The 26,939-nt window shown below is 39.4% G+C and overlaps 1 protein-coding gene across 1 annotated transcript in view; it reads left to right on the top strand.

Annotated features, from left to right (window-relative positions):
- lrp1bb (low density lipoprotein receptor-related protein 1Bb) overlaps positions 1-26,939 on the top strand; it is a 289,380-nt gene that overhangs the window by 121,741 nt on the left and 140,700 nt on the right. Inside the window, exons 5-16 of the mRNA XM_059343018.1 lie at positions 99-356; positions 2,515-2,677; positions 10,632-10,854; positions 13,367-13,559; positions 13,715-13,858; positions 15,011-15,247; positions 15,732-15,912; positions 20,025-20,244; positions 21,701-21,890; positions 24,292-24,414; positions 24,750-24,890; positions 26,792-26,917. Coding sequence (XP_059199001.1) covers positions 99-356; positions 2,515-2,677; positions 10,632-10,854; positions 13,367-13,559; positions 13,715-13,858; positions 15,011-15,247; positions 15,732-15,912; positions 20,025-20,244; positions 21,701-21,890; positions 24,292-24,414; positions 24,750-24,890; positions 26,792-26,917 — 2,199 coding nt within the window. The remainder of the gene's footprint in view (positions 1-98; positions 357-2,514; positions 2,678-10,631; positions 10,855-13,366; positions 13,560-13,714; positions 13,859-15,010; positions 15,248-15,731; positions 15,913-20,024; positions 20,245-21,700; positions 21,891-24,291; positions 24,415-24,749; positions 24,891-26,791; positions 26,918-26,939) is intronic.

Genomic DNA, 26,939 nt, shown 5'->3' with positions numbered 1-26,939 from the left:
CCCATTTTTGAAAATTATGTTCCCCTCTCTTTTTTAAACGTAATTCTCCCTTTCCTTTTGCTCAAATAATACCTTCCATATATTCCCTTCCACTCCAGGTCCCGGTGACAGCCGCCCAATGCTTCTCATTGGTGGTCCAGATCGTATTGTCATCACCCAACTAAATGGAACAGGCCTCCAGCCCCTGAGGTCTTTGAGTATAAATGGAACACTGGCATTGGATTTCCAGCATAACCAGGAAAGTGTGTGCTGGGCTCTGTCTACACAGTCCTCTGGGCAACTCCGCTGTGCTGAAACGAGGAATCTGCGTGGATTCACACGGGAACAGGAAATAAGAACACAACAAAGTTTGCAACGTATGTTTACTGCTGTTCGTGTATAGTTACCTTCTCTGAGAGTACATACACCTTTAATTCTCTTACTTTTTGTCATGAATCTGAGTGATTATCTCCTCCCAAATCATGAACACTCTCACCTACTGTAGGGAAGATACACATCAATCAGGACTCTCTCAAACACACACACACACGCTCACACCTCTTTCTCTCTCTCCTTTTTTCGCCTCCCACACTTTTACCTGTGAGCTCTCTCTATATCTCTTCATTATCTGTGCGGTTGAAGGCAGGTTAGCCCCAGTGGTTTTGGCCGCTCACCTTTCCCCTACAGCTGTCCTTCAGACCTGCAGGCTATGCCAGATTCCCTACTTCAAAAGTGCTCTTTTTGCTTCCTTTAGTTGAACCGATCCACATTCTCAAACGTCAAACCTTTTATTAAATGTGCATGCTTTTCACTGGCTATTCGTCAATTTTATTAGGCTTTGAGTCAAATACTAACCCTTTTGCTTTCATTACCTACAGTTAAATACTGGTGCATTAATCTAGAACACCTGCATCAAAGCTATCAGGTTATACTGTCCTTTGCAAAAATATCATGGAAACCTGCCAGACAATCAGAAATCTCAGTGGCCATGGTTACATTTAAAGGGGCACTGGATTAAATGTACAATTTAAGAGCAGTTTAAGGTTAATGATGACTACTAGCCTTCAAAACGTCTTTTTTATGTCTTCCATTCTTCTCCTTGGAGCTTTTGAAAGGTTTTAAAGGATTCAAAGTTTTTGATTATTTTCATATTTTGGGCTCATTTCTTCTTTCACAGTGGACAGTAAACATATAAAATACACATTCAGATGTTTATTTTACTACACTTTTTTGTCTTTCTGCATCTGTAAAAACTCTTAAATCCTATGTTAGCATTAGATGCCTCATATGCATATTAAACATTGATACGTATTGTTTAAATATTTAATATTTACCTGTAATGTCTTGCAAAATGTATGGAATTTTACAATACATTTCTTTAATGGCTGTTTTCAAAGAAATTGTTTTTTTCTTATACTCTAAGACAAACATTCCCACTTCAGTAGCACTTACATACACCACTTACATTCTCTGTTTCATGCCTCTCTTTATTCTGAAGGTTTACACAGAGGGGTTAGTTCATATATCATTGATGGCATGATTTATATAAAACAATGTTTTTTCTAAAAACACAGAAAATGGATTAAAATTGCCCTATATAAGTAATCAGCTGGGGGAAGTTTCATTTATGGAGGAAGATTGGGTCCAGGTGGGATAATTTTTTTTTTTCATTCTGCAAAAAGTCAATAGAACGAGAATAATGTTGAAATACAATTTTTGAGAAAAAAGTCAAAATGTCGAGAACAAAGTCAACTTTTTGCGTTGGATAAAGTTGGAAAGATCCGTATCAATAAGTTATCAAAGTAAAATTGTTTTGAGAGAAACGGCGTCTATCCGAACATTTAGGTAGACTACAAGCTAGGACCTGGTTTTCATCGATGTCATAAAATGAGCAACAAGCACACGATTTAAAGATGTAGTAGAACTAAAGACCCTTACACATAAATAGGCTATTCTTGGTAGAAGACTACCACTAATATTGTTTTGGGAAAATCTGCTTTTATGTAATTTATGTGATTTTTATTTATTTTCTCTCCATATATTAGATGTATTTAGGAATATCAGGTTGTAGCTTGCGGTCTACTTCACCCAACTCAAAAAATTGACTTTATTGTCATCATTTCAACTTTTTTCTTGAACTGCATAATGAATTTTCTTTTTCTTCCTCTCATATTTTTTTTCTCCTAGCTGGCCCTAATCCTCTTCTGTATTAATGGTGATATTTATTAGTTATAAATATTTTGCCTGTTTAACCTGTAGTGTTTTCTCTGTCCTCAGGCTTATCTCAACTTGTGCTTTGAGTCGAGATATTTTTACCATAAAACCTTTATAAACTGGGGCTGTGGACATTAACCTGGGCGGGAGGGCTTCAAAACGTGCTAATAGGTTGCATTATGGGAAGTCTAAGAGGGCTTTGGGGACTTAAAGATAGGATATCACAGCCTCTGTTTCTCTGATTTTGATGATTCTTTTTCAAACTGTGTTTCTGTGGTAGCCATTGGAAGTGTTGAATCTAACTGCCTTTTGCCATTGCAGATGTGGAGCACATGGCCATCGACTGGCTGACAGGCAACTTCTATTTTGTTGACCGGGTCACAGACAAGATATTTGTTTGTGACCGTGCTGGGGACACATGTGTGACTATCCTACAACTAGACCTGCTGAACCCTAAGGGAATAGCTCTGGATCCTCTCATGGGGTAAGTGTGTTCTCCGTACGGCAAGGCTCATTTATCATCATGCATCTTTTGTTTAAAAAAAAAACAAAAGAAAAAGACATGGAAGAAGAGAAAAAAAATCACTATGCATAACAATTGACTTGGATGTGAGTGAGTTACAATGAAGCGATTTAAATGATTCCCTGTCCTTTGACTCAGCCCTCCTCTCTTTGAGCTGTGTAATTTGGTGGATAGCTGTTGATGCTTCAGACAGCTTCTACCATTGAGACATTCATTTGTATTCACTGATTTCACCCCACATCCCTCAGTAGAATAGGCCCCTGCAGGACTTTCCATTACAGGATTTTTGTCTCTGTAGAGATCACAAAAAAAAAACAACTGTGAAGAAAGAAAATATCCCCACAATGCTCACTGGGAAAACTGAAACATTTACAGCATGCGGCTGACAGTCGCACAGAACTTATTACGAGGAGGTTTATTTGCAGTTTCATGTCTCAAAAAACAAAAGAAATTAAAAAAGAAATTAAATAAATAGCTAGCAACATCTGTAGCAGAATGTGAACCAGATTCGGTAGCTCTAAGCCGTCTCTTCCACTGAGCCAGAGAGGAGCAGGGTTATTATTTTTACAAGGACGCTAAGCTAGGAGCGTGTTTTTAATGATACACCTTTTCTCATAGAGATTTAAAAAACTGTGATACACTAATAATAGTGATACAGCTTTTTGTTTTAGTACTAGAGCGTGCGGCACAGTAATGACCACTACCAAACATCAATAACAATGGGAGCATCTTGCTGCTGTATTGAATTCTGTCATACCCAGCCCCCCTTAAAGCCAAGACAAAGTCAACTTTCAACTTCGAGATATAATTGATTTGATTGAAGCCGAACATCACTTCTTTGTGGATTTCCACTCTATAAACTGCTCTTTATTCGACAGCTTGTGTTACCACTATAAGCCATTGGGTCTAATCAACATAATTAGCTGCTGGTTTCTTAATGACATGGACAGTTTGGATGTGGTTGGCAGCGTCTCTGCATTCTCATTAAATGCTGGTCAACCACTGGAAAGCAATATGGCTTATCATAAATATACTCTACCTTAGAGTTTCTCTCTCTGAGTCACCTCAGATACAGCGTAAGGGAGGCTGGTTCCTCTGTGGATTTGTCGTAATCACACATGACTCTTTCACACACACATGAGCCCATTCTGTTGTGTGTATAGAGGAATGATTGTATGGATATAAAGTCTGCTGGCCCACAAGGGAGCTGGGCACGCTGGCTGCTGGCTAGATTGTCTGTATAAGGCGCCGAAGTTTTTCCAAGGCCTTCCTGCCTCTAATTGGTGAGATATGGCTACAGCTGTTTCTGAAGAAGCGAGTCTGAGAGAGGTCTGTCAGCCTGGAGCAATGGAGTGAAAACAAAAGAAATCAGGGAGGTGTTAGATAGCAGCACAGTGTGAGGAGCAGTGTTTATAGAATCTGCTGTGGTTCGGCACTCCATTTTTTGTTGTTATTATTTGATTCAATCTCTGTCTTTCTTTTTATCAGACAAAGTATGGGCATAGGAAAGCCTTTGATGTATAACCTTTTTCTTCCCTTTATTTAAAAAGCTTTTTGGAGGAGAGTTTGATTGATGGTGTGGCGTGCTCATCAGCCGAAATTCAAGCGTGTCTATCCGTGACTGGAAAGGATGTGCTCTGTTTTTAAAAATCATGTACAATGATGCTTGAAAAGATTAATGAATGGTGGTTTGATTGGTGTGCGTTGATTAGTGCAAGATAAAGATCCCACTGAGTCACTCCTGTCCCATGGAAATTAAGTTTAAATACTACTAATTTGTTTTGTCAGAATTTATTTGGGGAAAGCATCATTACTGCCTGGATTAAGTTCTGTGGTTTTGCCACCACTCTCACTCTCACTCTCTCTTTTTTTTTACTGATCGATGTCATTAGTCTTGCAGGTATTTAATCACAAAACAAAGTATTGAACAAATTAGATCAAACATTTAGCGATCACCCAGGTTATTCCAGTTCATTCTATGGGGATCAGAAATGGCTGTACCAATTTTCATGGCATCTTTTAATAGTTGTTAAGATATTTTACTTGAAACCCAAAATTTCAACCGCCTTGTTTATGTAAGAAACGTTATTATCTCTAAGTGCAAAAAATAAAAACTACAAGCACCACATAATCTTCCAGCCAGCGTCATTTGCCGCGTTTCCATTAAAGACGAAGCAAATTCTGAAACAAAATTTAGAAATGCTGCATTAAAGAAAATGTGAATTAATGACTGCTTTAGAGAGAATAAACAAAGCTGCATAAATGTACTTTTCTTTAGAAGATGGCAGATGGTAATGTATTGTTGTAGGCTAAGCCACGAGTAAACAGTTGAAGAAATTCAGATTGCGCCAGAAAGGAATTAGATTTAATTGGGCAACTTATAATAGTTCTTTCATATCAGCTTGTCTTGACTAGCAGAGAGGAATCAATGAATATGAATTATGAATATTAACTCAGCAGTTTGTTAACACTTAACAAACTGCTGAGTTAATATTCATAACGTCAGAACTTATTCGGAACCATGTCCCATTAAGTGCATTAAATATTTTTCTAAAAAGACAAAAACCATCTCATTTGAGCGTAAAAACATTTTCGTTTTATCGAATTTTGGTATTTCCATCAAGCTTTTCTCATCAATTCTTCAAAATGCACAGAGAAATTTGTTGATAGAAACATATTGTCAAAATTAAGTAAAAGAATCGTTATGGATTTTAAAAGAATGGTATTAGAAAAGACTAATCTATAGTCATTTTACAGTCAAGATAACACACTAATTTCCTTCAAGAGAAATATCTGCTTACTTACTGCCACTTACTTTTATCGTTGTGCAATGTGCTAGTAACAGCAGATATTTATAGTTGTTTGCATGGTCAGAGGCCTTGACTTTTAACATAGATGTTTTATTGTAAAGATGTGTTTCCGTCGGAAAGATGCATATCTGAACAAAGCAGCTGGAGAACAATCCCTTCCACCCACTGTATAAAACGGACAAAAAGCTACAAATGAAGAAAAACAGCTTTGAGCATGCTTTTTATTGTCAGTTCTATTCAGTCTTCTTTCGCAGACATTTTTCACTAGTCCTATGCAGTTGATTTTATCAGGGGTGCTCATTTCCACAACTCCAACATGGATCTTGTTAGAGCTGCAGAATCACAAGTACAGCATCAGCACCATCCTAATCCCAGAAAGCTATCATTTGTATGCCACGTAGAGGTGCACCTGTTTGGGGAGCTGGCTTCCTTGCTGACGCCGACAGTTTTTCAGCGCAGCTTGGTCGGGGGTTCAAAGGGCAGCCCATCTCTCCCCTGACTTGACTTGTGCAGATTAAGATGGCTTCCTGCTGCTCTCCGGTAGCTCGTTATCATTGGAGGTTGTTGGAGCTCCTTCCTCACAGAACCACAACCAGACAGCATGGCAAGCCTTCCATGTTAATTAGCATATGTGCAGACCTGAGCGGTTTTGAAATCTTAAAGTGACAGTCAGGAGTTAAAGGACTTTTAGTTATTTCTCTGATGTGATTCAATCCAAATAGTAAGAAACAAATTAGACTACACGTAACACCTGTTTTCCATGACCGCTCTTCTGCAGGCTCCCTGTGTCTTTTAGAATTGATTTTCAAGCCCTCCTCACTGTTTTTTAGGTTCTAAATGGTTTGGCTCCTCTGTGCATCACACATTGTCTATCATTTTATGTCTACTCACATACCCTGAGGTCCTCTGCAGCATGCCTTCTAAACATCCCCAAAATTACCACAAAGGAAATGGGAAATGCTGCTTTTATTGCGTTTGGCTCCAGGTTATAGAGCTTCTATGTATCAGAGAGGCAGCCTTACTGGGAATTAAAAAAAAAGGCATTTCAAGACATTCGGATGCAGTTTTTTTCTTTTTCTTTTTTAGGGATAATGCTTTAATTTAACACTCATTCCAAACATCTTTTAATGTCTTGTTTTAATGTATTCGTATTCATTGTTGATGCCGTTTTTTTTTTTTTTCATTTAGTAGGCCAGCACCGAGCTGCATCATGAGACGTGATTTATAAACACATACTTTTCATTTCATTTGAATGAATATATTACCATGACTGCTGTATGGGTCATATGCTCCAAATGTCAGTCAGTGTACAGTGCTGTGTCATATTTTCTTTCTTAAATTATCTTCTAATAACCTTTGTTCATGAAGTGAACACTCATTTCTGATGTTTTTTCCCCTGCGGGGGCATCATGTCCTCTCATCTAAAGGACTACATTGTTTTGTGCATCATTGCTTCCAAAAATGAGTCATATTTTTGTCATCTCAGTTGGTGCATTGTTAGTCAGGGCCTTCACAGACTGGCACTACCTAAATTAGATTATTAAGACTTACGATATTTTAGGTTTGGAGATGGGGACCAACTTTTAGTAATGGCAGGAAATGAGTTGTGAAAAATCACCTTTACTGTCAAAGTGCCTCACTCTTCCGATCCAACTTCAACCTCATCATGTGGTGTGGTGCTGCTCTTTTTTGTGTTTACATTTACCTCACAGGGAGCTCTTGTGAGGTGGTAATTTGAACACACAATCAATGCAGTGGTTTATTGTAAGCACAGTCAAGTCACGCATTGGCTCTTGCTGCTTTTACTAAATACTAAATAGACTCCAACCTTTAAGAAGCGCCCCCTCCCCATGGGCAAGAACACAAAAGAAAACAAAGATGCTGCTTTAAAGCTAAACTGAACAAATTATGGCCACTTGGGTGTAAAAAAAGACCCAATAAAACAACATTACAGAAGCACAGCACTGATTTTCTGTGATATGTTCATATGGCTCATCTGTTAACATCTGTGGGAAATCACTAAGTGCATTACTTCAAGTACTGTACTTAATTTCACTTAACTTAGAGGTACTTAGATGAGTATTTTCATATGGTGCTACTTCTACTTCAACACATTAACGGGGACACATTATTGTTTTTCCTGTAGTGCAGCTGTTACTAGTTACTGTACTTTGCAGATTGACTTTTAACATGTTAAACAAATGTGACATAGCACCACCTGGAGCGCTAATAAGTATTTTAAATGCACAACGTATGCTCAGCTGAAGCATACTTGCTCCAGCATAATGAATTGTCCTCATCAAGCACACACAGAGCACTACTGGACTGTTTGTAAGAAAAATATTCACTTTTAGCTCTAGTTTGGATCACCACCATCCCAACTTTCATCATCATCCACTTTTTTGGTTCTCTGTTAATGTCACTTCACATAGTACTGGGCATGTTGCATACAGTTGGCACTGAGAACAACTTGGACTAAAAGGAACATATTGGCAGTCAACAATTTTGTTTTAGATTGTCACAACAGAGAACATTTTCAAACAAAAACTCATCATCGTAAAAAAAGATACTAAATCCAAGGAAATGCTCTTCACACAGGGGCTTAAGTTTAAGTACAAACGATGCTGTGTGTTTGAGAAGCCATTCTTTTTCATATTTGCAGCAGGCCCACAGCAGGTGTTTAGCTACAGTCGAGAGAGATGCAGGCAGGAGTTTTATGCTGCTGTTTTAGAGCTTCTCTCATTTCCTCCTGAGAGACGAGTATGTGACTGGGGGACTGGGGAGCCTGTGGGTAGAGCTTTGCTGACATAGCTCATCTAATATCAACACCTGATCATAATTAGAGTCTGACAACCTGGAGACACGGTTGGTCTTATTAGAGTAAGAATCTTATCTAACGCATGTAATCTGTCTGTTCAACTAGATTATTTTAGTCGATTAATTATTCTACTCTGGAATTTTGATTTAAAAAAACAACAGATGTAGATCAGACCAGGGCTCCACAAAATTGTTGTCACTCTACTGCTCCCTTAATGTAGAGGACCTAATAAAAATAATGTATGCCAAAGTGCAAAACAATCTTCTGTTACAGTTTAATAAAATGTACTATCTTTTCATTCTCCGTTAGTGACCATAGCTGTCAGTCTCTCGGTTTCACAAAGCACACAATCAGTTAAAAATGAAAAGTGGAGCATTTGAAACAATACATCCTTGATTTCAGACAAGGGAAAGTGAAAGTGGGCATGTTAATATGTATTTCTAAAATGTAAATTACATGGCTGACTTATTTTAAAATGAGAACCATGCAAATGGAGTCTTAATAACTAATTGGAAGAAGAAAAAAAATCAGCATCCTTACTCGTTTATGAACCATGTGGAAGATATTGAAATAAAGAAACAGCATTGCCCTTGTGTTGCAGTGTAGAGCTATGTAGCCCCAGTACTACATTGCAGTATGATGAAAAATGTGTTGTTATTCCAACATAAATCTGGTCATTTACTTTAAATACTTGGGCCAGCATAAAAAGATGCAGACTTATGCTCTATTGTTTGTATTATGGGTCATAACAGTATGTTCTAGTTTAAATCTTGCAAAAGAAAAGGCTTTGCAGAATAACTATTGCTTTCGGCAAGTCAAATGGTTAGGTGACAACCCAGCAGCACTAACAATATCATAAATACATATACCATATAACGTGCAAGTTGTGGTTGGGACTTACAACTTTGATTCTAAAAAAGGTGGCACCCAGTCTCAAACCTTAATGAAACAGAATGCAATGATTTGCTAAACATTTGTGCCATATAGTCAAATAAAAACAAAAAGAGAATTAACACGGTCGCCCGTAAAGCCCATTAATTTCCATTGTGATATGTTAGGAAGAGATTGGTTAATACAGTTTTGAGAAGATATACACTTTGTATGTCAATAATAAATCACATTTCACAATCGTTTCATGAAAAGAGGTCAAAAATATTTTATTTCAACTTCATGAGCAAGCATGTATAATATGTTCAAACTGATAAACATGTAATGCATGATTCTTTGGGATTGGGGTTGTAAGTTTAACGTGATCACCTTCCTGTTTTGTTCCCTGCTACTGTCCCTTGCTCTGTTGTTGAAACTCGTCCTGCTCCTTGTCGTTACCGTTTTATAAACTTGGATACTACACTGATGTTTTCCATGGCTTTCGATGAGTTTGTAATTTCACATATGGATGAGCTTGGTTCTCTTTGTCCTGAAGAGCTTGTAGCTCTCTTTGACTCAAAATGTACTAGCATCCTTGGCTCTATCGCCCCTATTAGGAAAAAATCTGTCAAGGCCCTTTCTGAACCGTGGATAAATGACTCTATCCGAGCTCTCAGGCGCTCCTGTAGGCGTGCTGAAAGGAGGTGGAAGAAGGACACATATCTCGTGGAATAATGCGGGACTGTTTATTGGAATATCAGAATACTGTTAAAGCTGCCAAAGCAGGTTACCTTTCAAACCTCATCTCAAACAACATCGACAGGCCAAAGGTTTTGTTTAATGTTTTGGACTCTCATGTAAACCCATCCACTACTGATCCCATTGTGCCATCACCTGTTCTCTGTAACAATTTTCTTGAATTCTTTGTCAACAAAATCTCTGCTATGCGATCAGTACCGCCCCTTGTTGCCTCTGACCCCTCCGGCTCCCCGATGTGCCCTGCTGTTTTTGACCAGTTTAAACCTTTATCACTGTCTCAGCTGTTGGATGTAGTGCAGAAACTACACCCCACAAAAAAATTATTCCTCACATTAACTCCTGTGTTTTTTGGTTGTGGAAATGCTAAATAAAAAACTTTACCCCAACAAATGGGTCATACTACTGGACAAAAGCTGACAGACCTTTCATCCACATATTTTATCAAATGGCTTGAGATAAATGCATCATCACACTAAACAAGCTAGAAAAATCCACCATTTTGTTTTAAGACGAAAAGTATCCTGTTGTGATTTACTTCTTGCATGTCTAAGAAATAGGTCTTAGAAGATCTGGAGCATAGACTGAGACTCTGCTCTCCCAACAAAGTAGATGACATTCTTTATAGCATTTAATCATTCCAACACTCCCCCCCCCTCTGCAGGATGCTCTTCTTCACTGACTATGGGAACGTGGCCAAGGTGGAGCGCTGCAACATGGACGGCACAAACCGGACCCGGCTGGTGGATTATAAAATCGAGCAGCCCACTGCTGTGGCATTGGACGTGGTCAAGAAGCTGGTGTACTGGGCAGACGCCTACCTGGATTACATCGATGTGGTGGATTACAACGGCAAGAACAGGCACACCATTATCCACGGGAGCCAAGTGAGTGTCACATTTCACTGTAAGCGCTGCTTTTTGTCTTCCACGGGCTCCACATCATAAGGAGCCATTGTGGACAAACGTCAGTGGGAATCTTAACAGACAATTGGCTTCTCTTATCAGCTCTGTCTCCCTCTTCATTTGAGAGACTCCAAATTGTTACATGAGAGGGGCTTTTTTAATTTCTGATTTAGGGCACTGTGCTGCTTTATCATTCAAAGACAGGTGGTATATTCACTGTTTGTTGTTATAATTCACTCTTCATTTTGTATAGAAAAGGTCTTTTCAATGGGGAGTAGATGGTTTATTAAATTGAAGGAATGGAGGCACATGTGGGGCTGTCTTCCAAATGAGCATATCAATAGTCACTTTTCTGTAGTGCACTTCTAAAGCCTTTCATCCCAGATCATGACTATTCATTAGGAGACCTTTTCAAGCAACTCCGACTAGATACTCACCCTTTATGAGCAAGGACTAGGTACATTTCAAACACCTTAATTGTATGCAGATGTTCTTTGTATAATATTGCCTCCTCAGCTAGCTTGTTAGAAAACCTTGAATATACAACGACAAATGCTATGCAGCTCATTTTTTACAGCTTTTCCACAGACTGTATATGTTTTTTTGTGCTATAGCCAATGGTATCAGTGATCAGTAGTATGCTCAGAGTTATACTCACAAGATTACTATGCAATTTTATAATTTCTAAACCTGGCTAAAGTAGTAATGTCACAATACCAGGAAGAGGCTACACCAAAACCAGTGAAATTCCATAAATACACAATTTGGTACCATGGTAAAACAAATAAGCAAAAAAAAACCCATATACCCAGTTCAGCACACACTTTTGGTACAGCTCACCTTCAGGGAGCATGTTGCTCATGTTGAGAAAGTACAAAAGTGATTTCTGCTGCTTAAATTTAACCCTCCTGTTATGTTTGTTTCTCACGAACAAATCATGGTTCAATGAGGATAATTCACTTGTTTTTAGTAAAAAATGCATTTTAAAACTTTTTTTATGCACATTGGAAAGACCTACATATACAATAGTTATACATAACATTGTTTTTTTTTTTATTTTATTTTACTTTTTTTTCTTTTTATGAAAAGATACCTATACCTTTTGTTTTGGGGGGGGGGGGGGGGGGGGGGTTAATTATAAGTAGGACTCTGAGAAGTTTGGCACCATTTGCATTCTGTTTTGGGAAAATGTATTATTAATCTGTGAGGATCCGGCAAACAAGCACTTGACGTCATCCTCAACTACCTTATTTTTCTCCGTGCTTGAAGGTGTTCTTCTTCTTCCTTTTGGCATTTAATGGCAGACTAGAACACTCATATTCATATATGAGAGCTGCCTCCCCCGTTCCTTCAGTACAGGTAGTACTGTAAAAAAATAGTAAAAAATTGCACATGGACCTGGTGCTGTGGCATCTGTTCTGGTTCTCTTATTAATTTCAAGTATATTCATTTTTTTTTTTTTACTGTACAGGATTTGAAGCTGACCCTACTATACATATTTAAACCTGTGTATTTTAGTCAGTTCTCCCAAATTTGTCTCAATTTCCTAATCTTATGTTAAATTACAGGATTTAGCTCTGGTAACTGTTGAATCATTTTCAATGATTTTGCATGAGAAGCCTGATTTTGGAATAAAATATTTTTGACATCTGTCCATTAAATTATTGTGACAATGTCATTTAATCTTGACAGATAAAGTGTATATCTTCTCGAAACTTTATTAATCAATCTCTTCCAAACATCACAATGAAAACAAAACCACAATTAACAAAGGATTGTGTCTGAAAATAAAATGATTCCAACTTTATGGGCGACCGTGTACGTTTATATGATGGCTGTGGGGACACATGCTTTAGCAGAGTGTTGTGTAAAAGCAAAAATTCAATCGGTTTTCCTTTTTCATGAGGTCAAACCTATCTGCTTTATTCTGTCATTGTATTCAGTCCAGCAAGTACACAACAGCATGCGTCACACACAGTGAAGTAGCCTACAGCATGTGCACACCCTTTAAATAGTATGTGTAAGATTGCTTCAAAAGTTTCCAGGTAAAAGTAGAGTGCCAAGGCCAAATTCCGTAGAGAGAAATGGTTGAGTGGTTTGTTTGTTATTTATTTATTTATTCTGGGGAATGTTTCTCGGTGCCCCTGATGTTAAGGTGTGACCCAGTGAGCTAAGGTGTACTTCCTGTGAACACAGCTCATCCAGCCATGTCGCTTTGTGTGGGTGTCAGCCTGCTAAATGTAGCATGGAGGCTGTGGAGCCAGGGCCACTGGCCTCCCTGTGGAGTCAAGCTTCTGACCCCGTGTGGGCTGCCAAATGTAAAGATAGCCCTCCCACTCTCTCCCACTCCCCCTTACATAATTAAAGATAAAAAACCCTCTAATTAATGTATTTTGTTATTGTTTCCTTTGTGTCCCTCTTGTGGTTCGTTTTTTTCCTGGCTTCAGGGATGACGTAGAGGATAAAAACATCATGATTTTTTTTTTGTTTCCAGGTGTCGTACATTTATTCATTAGCTCTGTTTGAGGACTACCTTTATGCCACCCACTCTGACTCCACCAAAGGGAGTTCCACAGTGGAGCTGCTACAGATCCACAGGTTCAACATCACAGCAGAGAGCAGGACACTAGCCAGCCTGGGGAATACTAGAGGACTACGTGTTTACCACAAACTCACTCAACCAAAAGGTAAAGGACATTTTTTATAGATAAGTTAACATGTGCAAGTATGTGTCAGAATCTTCCCCATCGTGTGACTCACAGGTCGGGCTCTGTGTGAGTACAGAAATGGATGCTTCATTGGCTTGTAATGATTTCTCTGTCCTTTCTGATTTTGTTCACAGTCAGGAGTCACGCATGTGAAATAGTTTCATTTGGAAAGCCAGGAGGATGTTCCCATATCTGCCTATTGAGTGGCAGCTACAAGTCCAGAACATGCCGCTGTCGTACCGGCTACAGCCTGGGCTCCGACGGACAGTCATGTAAAAGTCAGTACATGTTTTGCCTTGGATATAAATGCATGCTTTATTTTTTTCTCATGCCTGAAAAGGAAATTGTGCATCACTGCTCTTTTTGGTCTTAACATGTGGCAGTAAAGGTCATGTGTCATGTGAGAGCTGAGTGCGCCCCACATGCCTCAGCCATAGACTGACAAAGATAAAGATGAGCACTGGTGGACACGGACCCATTTGAAAGTGACAGTCTGCTATCGACCTGTCGCAAGCCTGATTGATTATTGCCATAATGAGAGTTTAAGTTTGTCTGCATTTGTTGGCTGCTGTTATCAATTGCTGGACATTGTGTAGTTGACAATAAAAGCAGAAGATCAAATTGATGACACAATCCTAGAGCCCACCACTGTTCGATCGGGGTAACGGAGCATTGGGAGGCTCGCCTTGACACATTTGATTTATTCCCCCCTCATAGATGTTCTGATGACACCAGCTATCTCTCTCCTGCTCGCGCTTTCCGTCTCCCTAAGCATAATGAGATTCGGTGCTAAATGGTAGTGCTTCTTCATACAGCAGTCACCGTGGGGTTTGATATCTGGGTCTCTTGCAATGCTTAATTGTCTCCTGGGTAGTTGGTCTCTCGCTCACAAAATGATAAATTGAAGTGAGGCATGTGTGGTCCTCACCCCCAGCATCCCAGTCTCTTGGGTAGGGGCTGAGAGCGAGTAGAGGTCTGCTTCTCTCACTGGAAGCCCTCCTTCATTCCTCCCCATGCTTCTTCAGAGGATCCCAAAGGGTTCGAGAACATACAGCCCCCTGAGCGCCTGGCGGGCCGCCGAGGAGCTTGCCTCAGCTTTCTAGGCCTCTCTGTTTGCCTTTCTACACAGACACCATGTTATTTTAGATCAGAAGCGGTGTTCGCAGCCAAGGTAAGTATTGCCATTGTCTGTTTGCTCAAGCATTTTCCTTCTACTGTCAAGGCAGCTTTGTAGCAGGAGTGTGATTGAAGGGGGAGAGGAAAGTCATTGGCACTGATTACTGGCTCCATTAAGGTGAATGGATGGCCCTGGCTCACATATAAGAACAATGTGGTCGGTAAGAGGGTTTAATGCCGGGATCAGCATTGATGAATTAGACCAATTAATTGACAATAACAGTAAAAAGGCTCCGTCTCCTCTTGCCTTGTAGAGCCCAAAAACGACCTCTTCCTGTTCTACGGTAAGGGGCGTCCCGGGGTCATCCGAGGCCTGGATATGAATATCAAGTCCAGCGATGAGCACATCGTGCCCATCGAGGACCTGGTCAACCCTCGAGCCATAGACTATTATGCGGAATCAGGACATATCTACTTTGCTGACACCACCAGTTTCCTTATTGGGCGACAGAAAATAGATGGAAACAGCAGAGAGACGATACTCAAAGACGGTAGGTCTTAAATACTAACTGCAGCACTTTCCTAGAATAGATTAATCTAACTGTATGCAATATTTTACATTAGTAATTATTTTCTGACATTAATGTGAGGTTAGAGCAATTTCACACACTCTTAATCTACTAAAAACACACTCAGTGGTACCCTGAACGCAGTACTCATGTATCGTACCTTGTCTTGAGAAGAAAAAGACCATTTAACTAGATTTACTAATCTGGCAAAATACTGCATCGTTGAGAGCCTTTTCTCAATTCTTTATAATTTACATATCCAACAGTGTTACACAATGGGAAAGGAAAGTACTAGATTTTTGGAAAATAATTCCTTGATGAAAGCATTTGCAATAATTTTTTTAGTGGCTCCCTGTTTATAGAACCAATTTAGGAAACAATACTGCATACAGGCTTTATTTGTACAAACCTTAGACAATGCATTTGTTGATTTTTATTGAACTCTGTTCTGCTGATTGTGTTGTAGAGTTGGACAATGTTGAAGGAATCTCAGTGGACTGGATTGGGAAGAACTTGTATTGGACTAACGATGGCTACAGGAAGACAATCAGTGTCGCAAGACTGGAGAGAGCTTCCCAGACCAGGAAGACTCTGTTGGAAGGGAATATGTCACACCCCCGTGCTATAGTGGTCGACCCTCTGAACAGGTTAGTAAAAAGAAAAAAGAGAACTCAGTGAACTGTGTTGTATGGAGGGACACCATTGTACTCTTACAGCCAGAAGCTCGTAGCCATTTCAGGTTAAAAATATTTATGTGTAGGGGTAGAAGTAGTGGTAGAGAAATGATCCAGGATGAAAAAAGTTTCCAAAATGGAAAATAAATAATTTCCTGTGTTGTAGTCTTTGGATGATAATCTTTACCAGAGCACTTTCTGCTCTGACAGTCAGTGAGAAAAACAGTTATCTTGCCACTCAAACTAAGAAATTGCCAGTTATGCTTCATATGACCTTGCTTTGGCTCACTCCACTCGCTGTGGAATGCATCTAGTGACATCATTAGCATCATGGTGTGTCCTCACAGTACCGTGGTGATACATGTATACTGCTTATACAATCAGCCTGCTCTAAGCTGATTTGGTGACTTGGGTCTGAAAGTGTTTTAGTCAAAATTTTGGATAATTTGTTTCTTCTGGTAATAAACTGTGTTGGTGTGTGTGTGTGTGTGTGTGGAGGGGGTGGGGTGCAAATATGGACCATGCAGGGCATTATGCAGTTTGTGTCTTTGTTTACCTGAGAAAGAAAGAAAGAAAGAAAGAAAGAAAGAAAGAAAGAAAGAAAGAAAGAAAGAAAGAAAGAAAGAAAGAAAGAAAGAAAGAAAGAAAGAAATCGTAATCGACAAAAGTTTTTACAAGCCAAACTTTTCAACAAATTCAAGATTTCATGTAAATCCTTAAATCTCTGTAAAATATATGCCGTGGCAGTTCTCCTGTTTGTTTTTGCAGCCTTTTTTGCCCCAAATACCAATGAAAGAATTTAATCTTTTTTTTGTGCGTGTGCCAGATTTCAAGCACAGCCAATGTTGTCTATAAACCATGAAGTAGGAGAAAAAGTTATTTGAAGGAAGAATACTTCTGTGGTGTGTCATGGGGCAAATTATGGTATCTAGATTTCTGACAGTGGATCTAAAGTGGCATACTTAAATCAGTCTTAAGCTCCCTCTTGGCCTGTTTTGCAAATGCATAAACTACAGTATGGCTCTAGTTAGCAAAGACCACTGTGCCTTTGTGTTGATATAAATATCACTTTACTTCAAATGTTAATCCAGAAGATCAGCTGTTTTAGCAGACATCTGCTTGGACTGATGATCACATCATGCATCTTTCAAAAGGAAAAAGAAAACCAGCATGCTTAAACTGAAAGAACATCTGCTGTTTTAATGAGTACAGGGTTGTGGGGTTTTTGGTGAAAGGAAATGGTGGCTCATGTTGTTGCCCATACCTAAACCACAACTACAGGCTCATTAACCACAATTAACCCGTTTCACAGCTGGTTCTCATCTCCTCCACACACCATATATGGAGGACTCCACCAGCAGAAATGCTATTTAACATATAGAGGAGATGCCGCAAAGCTGGAAATTCATTGAGCGTCTTAAGGATCTTACGGATTAACACTTTAAGGCTTAAATCGTATTAACACACCAAACCCATAGCAGTCAGAGATTAGTTTTCAAGCCTGAAGAGGGTTGTTCCAAACATTTTGCCATACACAGCTGTTTCACTGCTGTAGGTAAATAGGCCTAACCAAAAAACCCCAAACTTATTCATACTTTTCTATTTTTGTCCCTTCCTTTTCTCTGAAATGTATCAATGCCTTACAGTACCAGTCCTTTATTATTGCCTGGTTTTCTCTTTTAACAACGAAACAAATTCAAACATTTAAATACAAGTCACATACTTCACATTGGTGAAGGAAATAAAACACACTGATTTAAAAAACATTAAAAGCTATATATCTAAACAAATGTTGAGAGGATGCAGCCATAAACCAACTGAGGAGACTAATGAGGATATGGCATGCTGACAGATATACTACAGCAGCAGTGTTGGGGGTGGAGAATATCATGTTCCTTTTTTGTATGAGGATTAATAACTTTTACTCCGACCCTCCCGCTGACAGCACACGTGATTAAAAAAGCTAGTTTTGGACTTCTGCAGGAGCATTCAGCCTGAACCCGACAGTCCTTTGATCTGTATCTGCTCTGCTGGAAGGGTCTCTTCAGGTAAAATGGATGCACCTCTCCAACTGATTTCTCTACTGCATTTTCGCTACCTTATTTTCCGCTCTGTTTGCCTCCTCTAGTCTGTGTTGACATGATAAGGACTACTAGTGTCAACTTAGCAGTGTCATACCTCTTTATCTGTGCCACATTAGGAATCTCATACATGTATTCATATAAACAAATAACGGACAAATAACATTTGACGAGAGTAGTACTTTGCTCAGCTTCAGTGTATTTGGGACACCTGTATGACTGTGTGTATATATGTATTGTCATTTAATGGCAAATACAGCTTTGTACCAATTTTTATACATGATGTTTTACTGTATGTACGAAACCCCATCGCAATTTCTTATTCTTTGTTATCTTTTTTCCCCCTATTTCCATTTTCCAGATTGATGATTATTCAAAAACACATTTCATATTAGGTACATACAGTATATACCCTCTGGAGGAGGGGGATTGCATCAAATTCAAACAGGGCTGCAACTAATGATAATTATAATTATTAATAATTATCTCCAATCTAAACAACAGAATAGACTGTTTGTCAATACCTATTATATATATATATATATATATATAAAATTTGTGTTTTCGTGACTGGAGTTTGGTAGCTAACTGATATTTGAATGTGCTTCTCTTCTGCATCTGACCTCATAAACACGTCACACTGTAATAAATGATACACATGTCTTTTTTTTTTTTTTTACTTCTAACCAACCCTCCAAAACCCCAGAATCAAAGAGGAGTAGGCAAACCACAAAATATTCACATTTGAGAGCTACAACCATTTTTGCTTGAAAATTACTTAAAAATGTTCTATTACTTAAAATAACCCATGTACTCATCAATCAACTAATTGATTAAATGAGAATCATTGCAGCTCTCCATGAAAAAGGTGGAATTATTTTATAATCAGTTGCCACACTCATTTCTATTCAATTGGATGTAAGAAGTACTTTCACTTTTCTCATCTTGATACTACAACCGCATGGTGTCCATCAGTCCATCTGATGTGGTGTCCATACATACCTGTGTGCATAGGCATGTGTGTGCATGTGAGTGTGGAGATCCTCTGAATAATTCATAAGGTCGTAAAGATGACTTCAAGACAGAGGGAGTCTACATTCACCTCCATATCCCATTCTGTTTCATCTTCCCTTAGCCAGCCCTCTATCATTGATGAGAAACAGGGGGCCACATGGCTCAGTCAGCAACACTCAAACAGAGCAAATCCCCCGGGCATGGTTACTAGAGAACAGATCACGTCAAATCGTTGACCCAATCACGTTTCAAATACCACAGGCCCACTGAGAGTTGCAGTCTCTGCATTCACAAGATACACTGAAAACTTTTTTTTTTCTTTGGTGGGGGAATATGAGGCTTCCAACTTTTCCTTGATGTGCAGTCAAGCAACACTTTAACTTGATAAGCCTGAATAATTTCTCAGGCTACGACGCACTCTCTTTTGACTGTCAGCGATGTTTGATTATTTGGTTTTACATATGGGAAATCTGGATTCCAGTTTATTTCCATTTCAGTCGGGAACACTCTTGTCATGATGTTAGTTTTCTGAACTGATGCTTATATGGTTGCATTTGGCGGAGCAGGTTCCGTTCTCTGTAATATTCCCTGTATGAATCAAAGCGGCGTGTGTAAGATTCACTGGGGAGCACAGTCATGCTTTCCCATGGGTGTACAGATTTCACTGTGATATGATATAATACATCATGTTGAGGGAAGTCTGCAGAAACATGCTGTCACATGTGTATTGATTGATAAGAAATCAAAGCAGGAGGGTGCTGATGAAGGGAGCAACAAGCACAACCATCCAACATCAGTGTGTCAAGAAGTAGGGGCAGGGATGAATGAGGAGACAGCTGAAATGAACTGCCCTAGATTGAATGTGGGATGTGATCCATGTTAGTCTGTCTGGTGCTGACTTATAGATCTTGCTTTGCCCAAAGCAGTGTTTTATTCTGTCAATTTTATATATCTAATAATAATAGTACCAATAATTATGTGTCTATAAAGCTGGATGTACTGGACAGACTGGGAAGAGGATGAAGTCAATGACAGCATAGGGCGGATAGAGAAAGCCTGGATGGACGGATCCAACCGCCGCATTTTCGTCACCTCCAACATGCTGTGGCCCAACGGCCTGACTCTGGACCACAGCACCAGCACCATGTACTGGTGTGACGCCTACTACGACCACATCGAGAAGATTCACCTGAATGGGACTGGAAGAATGGTGAGTTTCAATTTGTAGAGATCAAACAAAGTAGTTAAATGATGTAGAAACTCATTTGCAGGAATGGTTTTTTGCTGTGATTCTGGTTGACTTGAGGGTTAGTCTGCTTGTGAGATTTTAATAGAGGGCCAGGGGGTGGAATTCAAGATCCCAACTAAATAAACAACACCAAATGAACATGTTAATTTAAATGTGTTTAATAGTATTGTGTCAACACAACTTGAAGTAGTTTCACACCCTAAAAATGTCAATAAACACAGAAAGCAGCAGCCAAATTATTATTAACGTTCTGGACCCCGAGCAGTTTTAGGACATTTTTTGCTCCTGTCACATTTTTACTCACTGTGGCTTCAATATATAAGTCCTGCACCTCTATGAAAAAACACACAATCGTGGCTAAGGTAGGGAGGACTCTGTAATATCTTCTGTACAGTAGAACATAGTCATTATGTCATAGATTATAAAAAAACAAATATACGATACTGTGCAAAAGTTCTCGGGAGGTATGAAAAAATGCTGTAAAATAAGAATGCTTTCAAAACTAGAAATGTTAATAGTTTTTGTTTTTTTTTATCGGTGAACAAAATACAAAGTGAGTGAACAGAAGAAAAATCTAAATCAAATCAATATTTGATGTGACCACCCTTTGCCTTCAAACCAGCATCAATTCTTCAAGGCATATTTTTCATACCTTTTAATTATTTTTTTTGTTATTGATTTTGAAGGATATTGAAGGAATTTATTGTTGGTGAAAATGTAAATAATACATATAGAATAAAGTGATTTTAAAAATTATCACCAATTTAAGCTGAGGCATTTGTCACATGTGATACATTCATGGATTCATTGGAAAGTTGAAAATCTGACCATAACGCCTGTTTTTACAGTTTCTGTCAATAATAAATGGTGTAATTTAGATTCAGACAACCCAGCAGCTGGGTACACATTACTTTTAGTGTTATTTATTGTTGCCATGTTAATGTGATATTCAATCAGCAGTTGACTTTTCACTTTCAGATCAATATTATATGATAAGGGTCCAAAAGTGATCTATATTTTAAGAATGAAACAATGTTAATCTGCAAAGCAGTGGGATGATTAAAAGCTACTCTGTTTCCCACCACAACTGCCAACAAGACAGCCCTATCTGCTGTCCCCAACTGCTCCCTTCCACTGTAGTTGTACTGGCATATTAAGCTAATGAATTATTTGCAAATGCTATTTAATCAATGCCAAGATTCTAGCAAACATTATTATAAGCAGACAGCGCCGTGTGAATAAATTTGTGCAAAGAAATTGAATCACATTCATCATATACTGTGATCAAATAATTTCTAAGCCCATATTCAAACAGCTAGAATCCTATTTGAGATGATTGATTTTTTTGTTGCTGATGGCATCTTTGTGTAGCCCTCCTAATCTTTTGATTACACTGCATGTTTGCTTCATGTTCCAGGTGGTTTATGATGGAAAAGAGCTGAACCATCCATTCGGGATCTCTCATTATCGTAATTTCATCTTTTGGACGGAGTACATGAATGCCTCGGTCTTCCAGCTGGACTTGACCACCGGCGATGTCACTCTGCTGCGGAGCGAGAGACCGCCACTATTTGGCCTGCGTGTGTACGACGCACAGAGTCAGCAAGGTTGGCTGCTTTTCCTTCATTTACTTGTCATCCAGTGCCACCCAACCACACAGAGAAAAGTTTCACAGTGAAAGTTTTACACTGAAATAGAGCCACTCTGTCTCGTGTGTCCAGGCCTTTGTATCCTCTATACACATTTCTTTAATGAAGAGCACTTAATATGATATATATACTCTTGAGCTTTCGCATGTATGCCTTTTGGTGTCAAATTTCATGCTGTAAACCAGTGCATTGATCAACAGTGACAGTGACTTTAAAATCACTTGGGGCTCCTCTCTATGAAGTTAAATAAGGTGACCAGGGCTTGAAGGAGTTTGCTCAATTCTGTAACAAATGATGATGGATTCCTGCTGTTAGAAAGCTGAAAAGAACAGAAAGTAGAGTAGGCTGATAGTGGAGAACTGCATTGGCCCTCACAGCAGGCTGTTCTTTTACTGTTCTATAATAGACCCAAACACCCACACGGCAATCAGGGGAAGTTGGCGCTATTGCACAAAATATATAATTTTACACCGTCTAGATATGGCTTTAAAATGAACAAGTTTTCTTCTTTGTCAAGTCAATAATTTTCTCCTTAGAAGTTGAAGTTCTGCAGCGAGTTGCACCAGCTACATCACTTCTAAGTTAGGTTGGAGTTAAATGCTCCATAAAATGCTCCATCATATATTACACCAGCTGTTTTGTGTTGGCAACGCTTTCTCCTTGATAGATCACAGCCTTTTTTGATGACTTTGACTTATACTCACACTTTCATTTTCCACAAGAGGAGATAGCATTATAGAATATTTAATGTAACTGAGTTAGGGGTGTCTGCAAAAATGCAAAATTAAGTGCATGCATATTGGAAATTACATAATTACAAATAGTCTCTGTTCCACATTGGAAAGCAAATATATAGGCTAAGATAACTTTTTTTTTTTTATCAACAACTACTAATACATAACAGGGAAGTGGTTTTACCGCTCATTGTCACTGTTGTAATTTTGCACCGTAGATTAAGGTTCTATGGTTATCACCTCATCATAATACATCTTCTTCTAGTTCTCCAACATAAACGACAGAAGACGTCATGTGTCAGTACCACAAATAACAGCACTTAGGCACGTAGGCATGTATCGCGGCTTGTGTATAAGGGCACATATTACTGCATTGCCACGCGGCTGGCAGTACAACAGTGCATTCTAAAAATAGCACACACGTACGGTCGTAGTTGTAAAAGTAGTTACAAGGATCACGTGTCTGCCGCAATTTACGTAAAAGACGTAAGGTTTAGTTTTGTTTTCACACGGGACACAAACCCCGCTCTCCTGTGTGAAATTCCGATGCTTATTTGACCTGCCCACCCCTCTGCCCTTTTAAACTTTGTTTGACTGTCAAACACTATTACATCAACAAGATGGCGGCGGACGGTGAAATTTGTAAATATAGTTCTGTTTTCGCTGCCTGTACACGTGACCTATATTGACATTCTTTTAAAGGAGGACAGGCTGAAATCTTCCAATGTAATGTACTTTTTTGTTGTTGTTTGATGATAAACAATAGCTATTTTTAGCTGTTAGCCTCTTTGCCGATGCATGGAGCTTTTCACTGATGAAACAAGAAATGGAAGCGTCATTTTCTGTGACAGTATTCTGGTTATTTGTATTTAACACCAGAGTAGCTAAGATGAACCTTGCGTCTCCGCTGTGCAACCAAACATCAACACAGCAATTATCAACATAAAAACGTATTGGTTAGAATTTACACTCTGAAGGGAACTCACATATAGCTGGTGCAACAGGCTGCTGGATCATTAGTATACCTGCCTGCATCATATACATGCCATACCAAGTATATGATGCAGATGAATGGTTGACTACCGCATGCACAGCCTAGTTGCCACCATTCAGAGCCTTTTTGCTGGACATGTCTTCATTTTTCATGTCACTGAACAGATTAATTGGCTGTCCAGTCGTCTGAGTATTACTGATTGGCTCTTGCAAAACCAAAAGCTTTATCTCATTGGCTCAGGCGCTGCCTTTGGGCTCTGTGTTAAATGAAAGTGACAAAGGTGTCTTATGCTTTAACTTTATATGTGACAGAATTTTTCCCCCCTTTGTCCAGAAAGACAAATTATTCCTTCAAGAAAGATAAAAATGTCAAACGTCTCTCACCCACAGTGTTTCCAATAATTCACTTGACATGTGGTTATAGCTCATGTGCTATCCACCTTGCATGTCTCTCTGACACAGCTTTGTATCAATGAGATGATTTCCTTTTTTCAGTTTAAAGTGACCCCTGAACCTCTGCTGTTTAGTGTACGGACAGAAAACAACAACAGAAACCCGTGGCACTTAAGGCAAGCTTTAGAAAATTTAGCTTTAAACGAGGAAGACACCTTATTTGGGATCTATTTCTCCAGGTGACAACGCATGCAGTGTGAATTATGGGGGCTGCGGTACCCTCTGCCTTGCCATCCCAGGAGGCAGAGTGTGTGCCTGCGCTGACAACCAGCTTCTGGAGAAGAACAATGTCACCTGTGCAGGTAGGAGGACATAATGAATCAGACAGAGCGAGAGGCCTAAGATCATCCTGTCCCAGTATACTGTAATCCTGGCTTCATCCTATGGGACAAAGATCAAATAATAACCTTATCTGTTCACATGCAAATATGCTAATAAACAAATAAACACAGCTGGGAAATTATCCCAGTGGGTGTCCAGAAATATAAGCCGACTCCCAGTAGTTTGACACGAGGTCATGATACATTATTAACATGTTTTATGTGCTATTATAGCTATGCCAATAATTTCCCCTAAACACATACTTCATAGGAAGTCTCTGGCTGATTTTGTTTCACCACTTTCTCTCCTCCGGAAGCCTCCAGCGATGGCTTGGAGCCACAGCGATGCAAAAGTGACGAGTTCCAGTGCCATAATCATCGCTGCATACGGGCCTTGTGGAAGTGCGACGGAGATGATGACTGTCTGGATGGAAGCGACGAGGAGAGCCACAGCTGCTGTGAGGACGTTAAAATCTGTCTGCAGGCCAACACACAACATGCAAACGCACAAATATATTACACATACAGATACCGTGCATGTCGACACGCTTAAATGCAAAAACATGTGCCAAGCAAGAAAAGCACAGGCTTTTTAACTCTGATTCTCTCCTGCTGTCAGATTCTGTGTTCTAACATGTCACTGAAGCAAGGGTGAAAAGTGTTCCTCCTCCACACTGCTGTCTCCCCTTTTGCTCTTGCTGGAGCGGTTTTACTCTTTAACGAGTCAGTCGGATAAACAGCGTGTTAGATGCTTGGATGCTTGTTCCTTTTTTTTTTCTGGAAGCAAAGCACCATAATCTAATCCTCTGCCAGAATTATCAGAATTGAAAAATCAATTATCTGCTCTCGTGAGATATCATGTGCATTTCAAATCTACTAACTTGATTTGTTTTAGTGGGTGTAGAGTCTTCTTTTAATATATTGAGCCAAACATTTGACTTGTGGATGAAAGCTTTGTCAAGGGAATGGCATGTTTTAAATGAGTAAATCCAAATGCTCTATAGCTATTAGGTCAGTCTCTTGTAGTCATAAGCCAGAGGAATTTGCCTTCTTGGGACCTCTTGGGACACAATCAAGGTGTAGTTCAGTTACTTGGCTGACAGGCTGCCTGTGACAGGACAAGATGATCACTGAAGTCATTTCACGCAAACACTGGTCCCAGTAGCACACTCTTGCAGCATCTGGCATTCTCAAACACCAGGTTGTCTCAAAATCCAAGGTAATTTATCATGCACAAACAGCAGTATCACAATAACTACGCCTTAATTTGCTCACATTAATTTCATATGATTTATTAGTGGTGAGGCTTAATGAATCTGAATGGTCAATGTGTAATTAAAGTTTAATGACATGAATGAAAAGAAAATAATGAGCTTTGTTGCTAGTTCCGGTCAAGTTATTATATCAAATTGGCTTTATATGAAACTAAAATCAAGGCACTGAAGCTGTTTAACAAAAACACTTAAGACCACTGTAGAAATGTAATGGAGACTCTCATTAAAGGTCAAACCACCAAGGAGAAAAACGAGAGAAATTCCACTCTAAAGCATCATTCCCTTTTATATTGGTCTATCAGTGTAAGATTTGTTGGACTGTGGACTGAATGAAATCCCACTACTGCGAATTTACCATACATATATCAACAGGGGGGCTACACGTTAGCACTCTTGCCTCACAGCAAGAGGGTCGCCAGTTCGACTCCAGCTCTTCTGTGTGGAGTTTGCATGTTTTCCCGTGTCAGCGTGGGTTCTCACTGGGTACTCCGGCTTCCTGCTGCAGTCAAAAAACATGCACTTAGGTTTATTTGGTGACTTTAAATTGCCTGTAGGTGTGAATGAGTTTGCGATTGTCTGTGTCTCGCCTTTCGGCCAATGTCAGCTGGGATCGGCTCCAGCCCCCCGCGACCTGAGTGCGGATAAGCAGTTAAGGATATTGGAACAGGGAGCTAAGACTGAGTCAGATAAAGCTGTAATGTTTCAGGTACCTTGACTGCGGCCATAGAAATTAGAGTTGGACAATGACAATGTCCACAGTGAAACTTCAGGATGGAGGATGATATAGTTGTTGGGGTCAGGGGGGTCCTTCTCTTTCGGTAGAGGTATTGTAATTTTACCTGATTTGCCTTGCATAAAATTTCAAATAAGTTTGAGCCTCTTTTGCTTTGGATTACTTCTAAATTCATTTTTGGAAAAAAGAGTCTACCTCAGTGGGCTCTGTGGTTGATGACTGTCAGCCATCGCCAATCCTAATGGAAATTTTTGCTTCTGTTTTTTTATTAACTATCTTTTCTAAAATTGTATTTCATGTAAGAGCTGCACAGTCAGTGACTGCCTTGTTTTGCTGTTTGTACTCTTTGCAGATAACCACAGCTGTCCTGTTGATCAGTTCAAATGCAGCAACAATCGCTGTATTCCCAAAAGATGGCTTTGTGATGGAACAAATGACTGTGGTAACAATGAGGACGAGGCCAACTCTACATGCTCAGGTTTGCATTGTACCACTTGTAT

Source organism: Centropristis striata, chromosome 10 (genome assembly GCF_030273125.1).
Source record: "Centropristis striata isolate RG_2023a ecotype Rhode Island chromosome 10, C.striata_1.0, whole genome shotgun sequence".
Taxonomy (NCBI): Eukaryota; Metazoa; Chordata; class Actinopteri; order Perciformes; family Serranidae; genus Centropristis; species Centropristis striata.
This window is presented reverse-complemented; position numbering and strand designations above follow the sequence as displayed.